This window comes from Prunus dulcis, chromosome 3, assembly GCF_902201215.1.
Source record: "Prunus dulcis chromosome 3, ALMONDv2, whole genome shotgun sequence".
NCBI lineage: Eukaryota > Viridiplantae > Streptophyta > Magnoliopsida > Rosales > Rosaceae > Prunus > Prunus dulcis.
Window position 1 is genome coordinate 2,385,007 of NC_047652.1, and position 10,806 is coordinate 2,395,812.

General features: G+C 34.1%; 2 protein-coding genes across 3 annotated transcripts; both read right to left on the bottom strand.

Annotated features, from left to right (window-relative positions):
* Positions 1-380: 380 nt before the first annotated feature.
* On the bottom strand, positions 381-1,717 carry LOC117621113 (17.4 kDa class III heat shock protein). 2 transcript variants are annotated; one of them, XM_034351413.1, is made up of 3 exons: positions 1,558-1,717; positions 1,047-1,306; positions 381-865 (listed from the first exon to the last, which is right to left on the bottom strand). In XM_034351413.1, exons 2-3 carry the CDS (start codon positions 1,272-1,274, stop codon positions 608-610), a joined length of 486 nt encoding a protein of 161 aa, XP_034207304.1. In that variant the 5' UTR covers positions 1,275-1,306; positions 1,558-1,717; the 3' UTR covers positions 381-607. The 2 variants fall into 2 exon arrangements, with proteins under 2 accessions (XP_034207304.1, XP_034207303.1); XM_034351412.1 differs by lacking the exon at positions 1,558-1,717 and adding an exon at positions 1,404-1,551.
* A 1,312-nt stretch (positions 1,718-3,029) lies between these two features.
* Positions 3,030-4,384, bottom strand: LOC117621112 (bidirectional sugar transporter SWEET5-like). Its single transcript, XM_034351411.1, has 6 exons — positions 4,274-4,384; positions 4,141-4,177; positions 3,814-4,030; positions 3,567-3,728; positions 3,221-3,340; positions 3,030-3,122 (listed from the first exon to the last, which is right to left on the bottom strand). The coding sequence occupies exons 1-6, from the start codon at positions 4,311-4,313 to the stop codon at positions 3,030-3,032; spliced, it is 669 nt and encodes a 222-aa protein (XP_034207302.1). The 5' UTR covers positions 4,314-4,384.
* Positions 4,385-10,806: the final 6,422 nt, after the last annotated feature.

Consider the following 10,806-nt stretch of genomic DNA (forward strand, 5'->3'; position numbering starts at 1 on the left):
ATGGAAAAGTAAGGATGAAAATAAAGCCTCCCTACCGATTTTAATTTTATTTTCCTCCTCATAAGGAAGTTTAAAAAAATGAACAAACATCAATGCACATTTTCATGATTATTTTGTCTTCATTAACAAATACAAACAAACTTTGTTTTATATTCCTATACCAACTAAACATGTGAAAAGAAATAAAATAACATTCTCTTTTAACTTTCCAGGGTTATCGAACATGAAAAATAAATTTTCTATTTTACATCCCTTGAGAAAAATATGAGAAATTATTCCCATCAAATCTTTTTCGTTAACCAAACGGGCCTTATCGTTAATGATTCAAACATTCCAATTTTGCATTTTCAAGACGCTTAGAAAAACCAATCAAACTAACATGCAAAACCTACACATGCATAATACTTAGCAAAATGAATGCTTAGAGATTTTGGACTCTAAGCAATCAACTTTTAGTTATATATAATCATACAAACCAGCATTCTCTGAAGGGCAGAAGTCATTCAAAACAGATAAATTTTCAAAGTAACGCAACGAGGAACCTAAAACCTAAAGCCCAAAACCTTAGTGTGACAGCAAACCACAAACAGGCCAGTGTGAGTCTGCTTCAAGAGATAGAAACTTCAACTGTTTTGGGCTTGGGAGGTGGAGGAAGTTTCTCAACCACCACAGTGAGAACCCCATTTTCGCATTTGGCAGATATGGCTCCTACATTCGCATTTTGGGGCAACCTAAACTTCCTCAACAGCTTCTGGGGTCCTCTCCTCTCAAGCCTCAGATACTTGCAGCCTTCCTCCTCCCCATCTTCACGTTTCCTCTTCCCATTGCTTCGGATCACCAGAGTGTTTTCATCTTCAACTGTTACCTGCATTGCAACCACAAAATTGTTACCACTCACATAATTCATCAACAAAAACCATAAAAAATTTATATTCAAAAATAAAAAACCAACCACTCACACAATTCGTTCTCCGAAAGACTGAGAATTTCAGGAAAGCAAGCAGAAAATAGGTCAGATTTGGACAAGTGGGAAAGTGGGAAATTACCTGAATATCAGATTTGGAAAAGCCAGGCAAGTCCAAGAAAAATATATACTCCTTGGGAGAGTCCAAAATGTCCACTGGAATGCTAGCCACTCCTTTGTTCTCGTTGTTGGTTTCGTGAGCCCGAGAAGGGAACATGAACTTGTCAATGGTTTCAGGGAAATTGAGCAGGTGGTTCACTGCTGTTGCAAAATCCCCATTGAAGGCACTCGAATCGGCCACTCTGCTCATTTTCCAAAGACCCAGAAACCACAAGACACACTCTGTAAACCACAAGAGCAACCCATTAGCAACTCACCAATTAAAAATGGGTAAAGTTTGAAACTTGCGCTGAACCATTAAAGATCAGAGCTTGAACACCTGAGTTTATAAGCATTTAAGGACATTTTGAGCTGTTTGTTTCTCGGGACACTAGTTGAGGAAGGGAAGGAATATGCGTATAATTCATTCCAGTAAAAGAAAATGAAAGCTAAGAATGAGATTCTTCCAGGAATGAGACGGCAAAGATTCTTACATGAAAGAGATCTTAGATTCGCGCGGTAAAGCGTTTGATCGAAGGGGAGATTTTAGCAACTGATTGTTTGGTTGGCAAGAAAATTATGGATATAAAAAGGCCTGGAGAGGAAAGCTCGCGAAAAATAGAGCGAAGATTACCGAAAGGTCTAGAAGAATGGCGCGGTTTTCACGAATAGATCGCGGATATTGGAAGATCCTAACCTTACACGTCTAGATTTCTGTAGTCGGGGAACTCTAAGACAGTCGTACTGGTTTCTACGTGGCATGGGCCAGGAGCCACCACGTGTCTGCAAACCGAATGATGTCACAAAGTATAGCCGCACGGCTATACTCTTTAAATATTAATATATTTTACAGCTGCGCGACTGTATGTCCCACTGGATAAAGGATTGAGTCCACCTCAGCCGTGTATGCCATTCAAATTTTGACACGTTTTGTTCTATTTTAAAAATTCTACAGCTAGACTCGAATTATTTGTACACTTTATAAATAAAAGTAAAGAAAAACTTAAAAAGTTTCTTTTATATATATATTGTGTTATCTCATTTCGCAATTTTTTTAATTGATCATGTTGAATAACAAGTATATGACTAAAGTTGGTGTCGGTGCTATATTTATCAAGACGATAAAGGTAATATTCTTGTACTTCGGTTTTTAAAAACCACTACACAAAAACGATTAACTTTTTTCTTTTGCAAAAACTGAAAACGTAAGAGCATTAATAATCATGCTCTCTATTTTTAAAGTTAAATTTTAGCTAAAAATATATAAAAATTATTTTAGGAGCTCTCTATAAAATTTAAACTCCAATCATGCTCTCTAATTAGGAAGTCATAAATGCTATAACTCTTTTTTAATTGGTCAATCTCTATTAAAAATAATATATATAAAATAATTAGCATTAATTAAAGGTTTGAAATATTCATTAAATAAAGCATCATTACATAATAGGAAGCCACTAAAAGTCTTTTCTCTCTCCTCAGATTTAGGAGCTCCTAAAGGTCTCCCATTTTAGGAGATGGATAGGGAGCATGGTTGGAGTTATATTTTTTTAATTCTTCCCTATAATTTGTCTAAGGAAGTGATTTAAGGAGTCCATTATGAATGCTCTAACGCTTTTCGCATGGCCTTATTTATCAAGATATGTGTTAAGATGCATTCAGTTAAGAAGGTGGGGGCTAATTTCTCAAATAAATAAATAAATGACCCTTCGCAGTAATTGTCATTTTCTCATCCGTTAATTGTCATTTTCTATATAATGATTGCAAAACAATATTTTTCTTAATTAAAATGAATAAACAAATAAGGTATTATAATAACTTGGGTTGAGCCCTTCATAAAACATTTATTTTCTTCATTCTTGGACAAATTGTCAAAAGAGGTCAATCTCTTATGTCTCAAAAGATGTACATACAAAATGTCCACTTTGACTAAACATCGGAGATTTGAACTTGAGATATTGGTTTTTCATCATCCATCCTCATCCCAATTTGTGGTCTTGTAGTAGGTAGCATACAGGATGATTTGCACCGCACCGGAAACTGCTCCCAAACCATTTGGAAGCTATCAAATTGTCATTGAAAGAAAAGGGTTAATTAGTTAAAAATAAATGAAAAAAATAAAGAAAAAGGTTTTGATTAGTTTTTTTTATAGAGAATTACCAGAAGGTAGGGATCAAATTTAAGGAGCGCATAGATGGTCCAGACAATTCCATTGCACAAATTTGCGAGTGAGAGGTAAAATGGCATGTACTTGACGCTCTTTGTCTTGATGACCATTTTCTGCCACCCAAAAATCATATAAGTCTATTTCATACATATTTAATCCAAGACATTCAAAATGCAGCATGTATGGTGTCATTTGATCCATATCCCCCTCAACACAACATGGAAAGAAGCGAAGTCATAGGCAAAACCCTAAGGTCCCCGCCGGAGCTAAGCGATGGTCAGTTAGGTTGAAGGTATGATTAACTTTTTTATGAATAGAATATATAGAAATTATACATACCATGACTGTCAAAGGTGAATTATACATAATGATATTGAAGACAATACTCAAGATCCCAATTATCATAGACCGGCCTTTAGTGTCATGGAAAAAGTGTAGAGTAATGAAAACCACAACGGCAAAGAAGACAACTTCAACTAGAAGCGCAATGATGATGTTTCGCTGAAGAAAAAAAAAAACAAAATGTTATAAGATACTAATATGTCTAAGAACACATAATTTAGTGAATTTATTGAACATTATTTACACGCTTTTTTCCGGGAGAGAATACGAAAAAGATGGCGATGTAAATGAATTCAATGAAAAGTCCAGTGCCATTAATCGTAACAACAAGAAGGTTGTCAGGATGGACTATGGGCAGACCATAGAATGACCACAAAGCACAATTGAGCAATGTTACTATGTAAGGATCCGGCCTGAACTCGGCAACTGATTTTTGCTTTATTATCTTCACAAATGTTGGGCTGCAATATTTCCATCCGTGATGGCCATAATGTAACACGATTAGATTTTTGTGATTGAGAGAGAGAGAGAGAGAGAGAGAGAGAGAGAGAGAGAGAGAGAGAGAGAGTACATTGGGGAGACAAATAAGCCAAAAGAGATTACATTGCCTGTGCAGGAAGTAACAAGAAAATGTTAGTAACTAGGAAAAATGAAAATGGAGAAAAGAAAGAGAAGAAAGAAAAGCAAACATCAGATTTACTGACCAATAATGCCGACAATGGTTCTAATCATATCGGTATCCATTTGTACGTGTAGAGAGTTAAAACGAGGAGTGAAGGCCAAAGAGAATTATCCACAACGAAACTTGATGTCCTTGATGAGGATTTGAAGAATTTAGGTTTATTTAAAGCAGTTTTTTTGTACAGCTTTTGTTTGGAAATGAAATGTGACGCAGATGAGGTGTAAGTGACATGCCTCAATTATCATCCACAGAAATACAAGGTTTGCTCGGTTATTTCTGTTTCTTTTAAACTGAACTTCTTCTGTTACTTTTAACTTAATTTTTGTTTATGTTCAGTTAATTTTTGTTTCTTTGAACCTATGACATGCCGAGTAATATCTCTTTCTATTTTTTTTTTTTTTGAACAAAGTTTAGGGGGAGTTTGGCTACTCGCACTACCAACGTCAGGGCAGACCCACAACCTCGAGCCGAAATTAGTAGGTGTGGAATATCGCTTTTATTTTATTTATCTATTTATTTATTTATTTTTGAATTTGAAAAGAGAAACAGGTTTCGACAAGGCCCAGAAGAGAGGAGATGCAACACAAACACACGAGGCCCCAAAAGAAATAACAACATAATACCAAAAAGGGAAAAAAAACAGTTAAGTGACTTTTCAAGATTGATTGAGAGATAATTTAATTTGGGTTTGGTTGGGTTGGTTTTGGTCCCAATTTGTAACCTAACTCGATATATAGTGGTTTATGATTTCTTAGACCCAAGATTCACTCATTATTAGGCCAACTCAATCCTTTTGTGATCGAGTTGGGCTATTCAATCAGCTTAACACAAAATTAAGTCCACTTTAAAGTTTTGGTTCCGACCCATAACCCAACCCAAACAAAGCGATTTATGATTTTTTGAACATAAGACCGGCTCATTATTAGGCCAACCCTCTAATAATTGAGTTAGGTGGTTTGGTTAGGTTGACCCAAAATTATGACCACCTCTAAATTTAATGATGAATAGGTTGTTACATTTTATTGCTAATAAAAGCTAGTCCTAATCATAAAAAAGAGGGTTATTATTTTTATTTAATACAACCGGTAATTTAAACTATAAGAGGCAAGGAGTTTCTCATACACTACCAAGGTGTCATGGGGGTTAAACTTGAGACCATTAGTCTGTAAATTAATGCCCTTTTTCCATTGGGCTAGACCCCGTTGGCAAAGAGGGTTGCTTTTTTTTTTATCATAGGAAAGATAACTAATAAAAAAAAAACAATTCCAAACTACAAGGGGTAGGAGTCATACAAGGTGCCATGAAAGTTCGAATTTGAGATCATTAATCTGCAAGTTAATACCTTTTTCCACACAAGATCGCGTTGGCATTGAAAAATACATATTTTGATTGCATTCTTAATGAAGTTCTCAAGCTAAGCCTTTTTACTATGTGAAACTCATAAACAACACATTGTACTTATAATAAAAGCAATTTTATTAGTCAAAGTTTTTTGTTCATATTATTTTTTGGACTTACAAAAGAAAAGTATGGACAAACTATTGGTCTAGCGATTTTTCTCTACATTATTTAAGGAGATTCTAAATTGGAGTCTCTTCCCATGTCCACCCATTCAATGGGGGAGACACATATATACAATCCAATGCTATCTACATTTTTGCATTTGAAGCGCGACCGACTCAAATTAAAACTTGCAGCCCACTCAGGCTAAATCTGGCCAGCAGCACTAAACTCATAGATATTTGGTTTACTAAAACATTTTAAGCCCAATCCCCCAGCAGAAAAAATTAGATCCTTTTTTCATAATACTTAATAACTTATCATTTTGTGACACATGATAATTTAGACCCTCCAAAATCTTTATATTATTTCCTTAAGCACATGCCTTAAATCTTTTTAGACACTCAGTTATCTTATAATTCACAAGATTTTAAAATCTTTGTAATTAGTGTGACGTGTTTGAACTCTGGTTTGGACTTTTATGTCAGGCTCCCACATAATTTTTTCATTTATTTTATACAAATAATGAAATTATTAGTTAAATTAAATTAATATAATAATATTTAGCTCCTTGCAAGAACGGATCTAGGCATAGGCTAGAGTAGGTTCTAGCCCAGTGTTAAATTTGGAGATGAAAAAAATTAATGTTAATTTTATAAGTCAAATCCAAGTTAATTAAAAATAGTCCACCCCTTTTTGTTGAAATTTACCTATCACAACCGTAAGATTTCATCTTTAGAGGCACCCACACACATCAAACATCGTGTTTTTCTATTACCCATCCATGTAAGCTATAACTTTATATTTGAACTTGAGGGCTTAGAAGTAGTTGGGTTCTTTAATATTAGTAAGTTTCTATCTTACTTTTTGTTTAATTTCCAATTTCAATTGTTATTGTTAGCTTTTTATGATTTAGAGTTTGGGTGTTAAATTTTGGGGATTTTTTTTCTTATGCAATTTGCTAGGATTTTATTGAAGACTCGTCATTTTTCTAATTTAATCTATTCATTACTTGATCTCTGCTTTTATATAGTCTAGTTGTCTCTTGGTTTTGTTGAATGCTTGTAGCTTGTGATTATGCAATTGTAGATCTATATGACTGCTCCCTATATCTATGTGTACTCCGATAAAATTTAAAAATTGTTAATTGAAGAATAGTTGCTACCACTCATTTTCTTTGCATATATATTATTTAAAAAAAAAAAAAACCATGTAAACCTGTTTTTAAAAAGAAAAAAAAGGTAATATAATAGATCCACCATTGAAAAATATTAGTCTACCCCTATAAAATTTTCTGGATCCACCCTTGACTCCTTGTTCAATATTTACCAACCAAAAAGAAAAGAGGGACAAGCAAAGTTGGCACACAACTGGATTAGCTCCATCTAACCCAGCAGTATTATTATAAAAGAGAAGAACAAGATTGGGACACAACGAGTGGTTACAATATTGGAACCTCTTGCCTTGTCCCTAGTTATGGCTCTCTTTGTGTACCCGATCAAACTTTATTATGCTTGTCACCCTAGATTTTTGTAATTAAGTAAGAGAGAGAGAGATAGAGAGACAGATTACATTGGGGAGACAAATAAGCCAAAAGATATGACATTGCCTGTGCAGGAAGTAACAAGAAAATATTAGTAACTAGAAAAAATGAAAATGGAGAAAAGAAAGAGAAGAAAGAAAAGCAAACATCAGATGTACTGACCAATAATGCCGACAATGGTTCTAATCATATCGGTATCATTTGTACGTGTAGAGAGTTAAAACGAGGAGTGAAGGCCAAAGATAATTAACCACAACGAAACTTGATGTCCTTGATAAGGGTTTGAAGAATTTACGTGACCGAGTTGTGCAGTTTGATTTGGTTAATTCAAAATTAAGCCTGCATTTAAGTTTTGGTTCCAACCCATAACACAACACGTACAAAGCTGTTTATGATTTTTTGAACTGAAAATCCGCTCATTATTAAGCCAACCCAATCCTCTAATGATTAGGCTGAGTTGTTTGGTCGGTCGACTCGAAATTGGGCCCACAGCTAAATTTAATGATCTTAAAAATGAATAGGTTATTACCTTTTCTTGCTCATACAAGCTTAGTCCTAATCATATAAAAGAGTGTTATTATTATTTTAAACTATAAAGGGGATGGGGGTTTCTCATGCACAACACTGTCAAGATGTCATAAGAGTTTAAATCTGAGACCATTGATTTGTAAAGTCAATACTCTTTTTCACTGGCTAGACTCCGTTGGCATTGAAAGATACATATTTTGATTGCATTCTTAATGAAGTTCTCAGGCTAAGCTTTTACTATGTGAAACTCATAAAGAACACATTATACTTATAATAAAAGCAATTTTATTAGTCAAAGCTTTTTTGTTCTTTCAAAAAAAAAAAATTACGGACAAACTGTTGATCTAGCGATTTTTCTCTATAATATTTAAAGATATTCCAAACTTGAGTCTCTTCTCATGTCCACCCATTCAATGGGGGAGCCACGTACAATCAAATACTATCTACATTTTTGCTATTTGAAGTGTGGCCGACTCAAATTACAACTTGCAGCCAACTCATAGATATTTTTGGTTTACTAGAGATTTTAAGTCAAATCACAAAATACATCAATTTTATTAAGAGTGGTATCATTCATTATATATTGTTTGGGACTTATATTCTTCAAGAATCCCTCTCCATCGCTATTTGCAACTTGCTTTGTTTTTCTTCAAAACTTTGTAATTTTGTAGGTATAAAGAATAAAGAGTGAATATTGTCCAGCTAATTAACCACTTAATTGCACAAATTGATAATCATGCAAGAAGAAGTCTTGGATTTTTTGGCACATGAAGCGTTAATATCAATATATTATATAATGAATGATTCTAGATAGGCCAAAAATCACTTATATGGTGAATCACTTCTCCATATAATCACTTTAGGTGGTTTTAAGTGATTTTATAGAGAAGCAGACGAGAGGTGTTTCTCCTCATAATCACTTAAAATCACTAAAGTGATTATACGGAGAAGCATGTGGGAAATGCATCTCCCCAAAAGTGATTCTGGCCTATCTAGAATCACCCCCAAACGAGCTAGTCTCATTTTTTGTCTGCTAATTAAGCAGTTCTCAAAGAACATATATATATATATGCTTTGTACCCTCCAATTAATATGATTTCCTTAAGCACATGAAACAAACCCCCTCAAAATCTTTATATGATTTCCTTAAGCACATGCATTAATTTAGAGACTCAATTATCTTATACAAATAATAAAGTTATTAATTTAATTTAATTAGCATGATAATATTGAGCTTCTAGTTCAATATTTACCAACTAAAAGGAAAAGAGAGGGACAAGCAAAGTTGGAACACAACTGGATTAGCTCCATCTAACTCAGCCGTATTATTATAAAAGAGAAAGAACAACACAACGCCTTGTCCCTAGTTATGGCTCTCTTACCACCATAGATATTAATTGGACGGTCCACAAACAAACAATCAGTGTACCCAATGAAACTTTATTATGTTTCTTCTTTTCTCCCTTCGTACTAACTCAATTAGTGTACCCTTCCATTGATCAATTGTTGTAAATGTCAACCAAGCTATGAATCACTAAAGCTAAGAGAAATTATATCCTATTAATCTTCTAAATAAGCACCGTTTGATTTTGAACTACGATGAAAAACACCGACAATCTGTAATTGTCGAGCGAGTATGAAATTCATTCTAAATTTTGTAACAATCATTGGGAAATAGCGTATGAACGATCGATGCTAGCAATTTATTAATTTTATAGTGGTGGGTTTGAAAGGAGGTTGGTACAAGTTGAATTGTTGAAGCAATTGATGGTGCAAGCACTGCAAGGCCCATAAGAGTGACGATGAGAGACTTCTTTACAGTTCATAATTCCATGCATGGATGACATCTTGCGGAGGTTTGTTGGGCGCAGAAAAAGCTGGAAACGCATACAAGAATATAAGTGAAGACAAGAGTTGGTACAAGTGGTCAGGAAAAAAGATGCTTATCTTGTTGTTTGTTTCCTTGCTTTTTCCCAAACACAAAAACTCACGGTTGGAAAATAGTAGGCTGCTTACCAACAAACAGCTTGATTTTGTTGCTGTTGATAAGTACCATGAACAACAACCACCAACAACGTTAACCTACCATCTATTAGTTACATGATTACCCATCCCATACTTAAAGTTTAATCAAAATACTCATTATATATGTCTATATTGCATAATTACTTTTGCATATTTGGTTCTAAGTAAATGAACATATCATATGGTATGTCTAATACTGTCTTGCATGCCATTAATTATAGCTTTGTTATTAATATACAAACCCACTAGGTTTTCATGCTTGCTAATAATGACTATATAAATGAAAATCTAATCGGGTGAGTGACTACATAAATTCTTCTGATTGCACAGTCTAATAAGATAACATGTTGACTTTGTCTAGAATATTTTCGTATATGTATGAACATAGCGTAGTATGTATGAACACGATTGGTACTAAAGTTGTTGAGAACTTTGAGATTTAAATGTGAATTAGTTGTTAACTAAGATTGTTTCATTATATTTCTAGAAAACATGAATGTTGTGAATGAAAGTTGTTTCTTTTTGGTCTTAAGCTGGATAGCTTGCAAGTTAAATACACATAAAAGTCTTAACTAATCAAATTAAATCATGCACCTACCATGGTCCCATATAAAAAAAAAAAAAAAAAAAAAAGAAAAAAAAAAAGACATGTATAAAGCATTCTCCTGTGTTGAGCTTCTAGCCTACTACTATTTTAAAATTAATGATGGGTTGGCAAGGGATATTTATGTAAATATCCCCCACAATAGAAATAATAAGAAAAAGGAAATAGAAAAGCTAATAAGCAGAGAAAAGATCCATCTGCCAAGCTAAGTGTAAGGCCCGCCAAATTACCAGCAACTGGTTTTGCACCCAAATATATTTCATTCTTAGCTGGTATTAAACAGTGGGCCATCCATGCAAGTGTCACACACTCTCTCTCTCTCTCTCCTCCGCAGTTTTATATATGAACCTTCCCT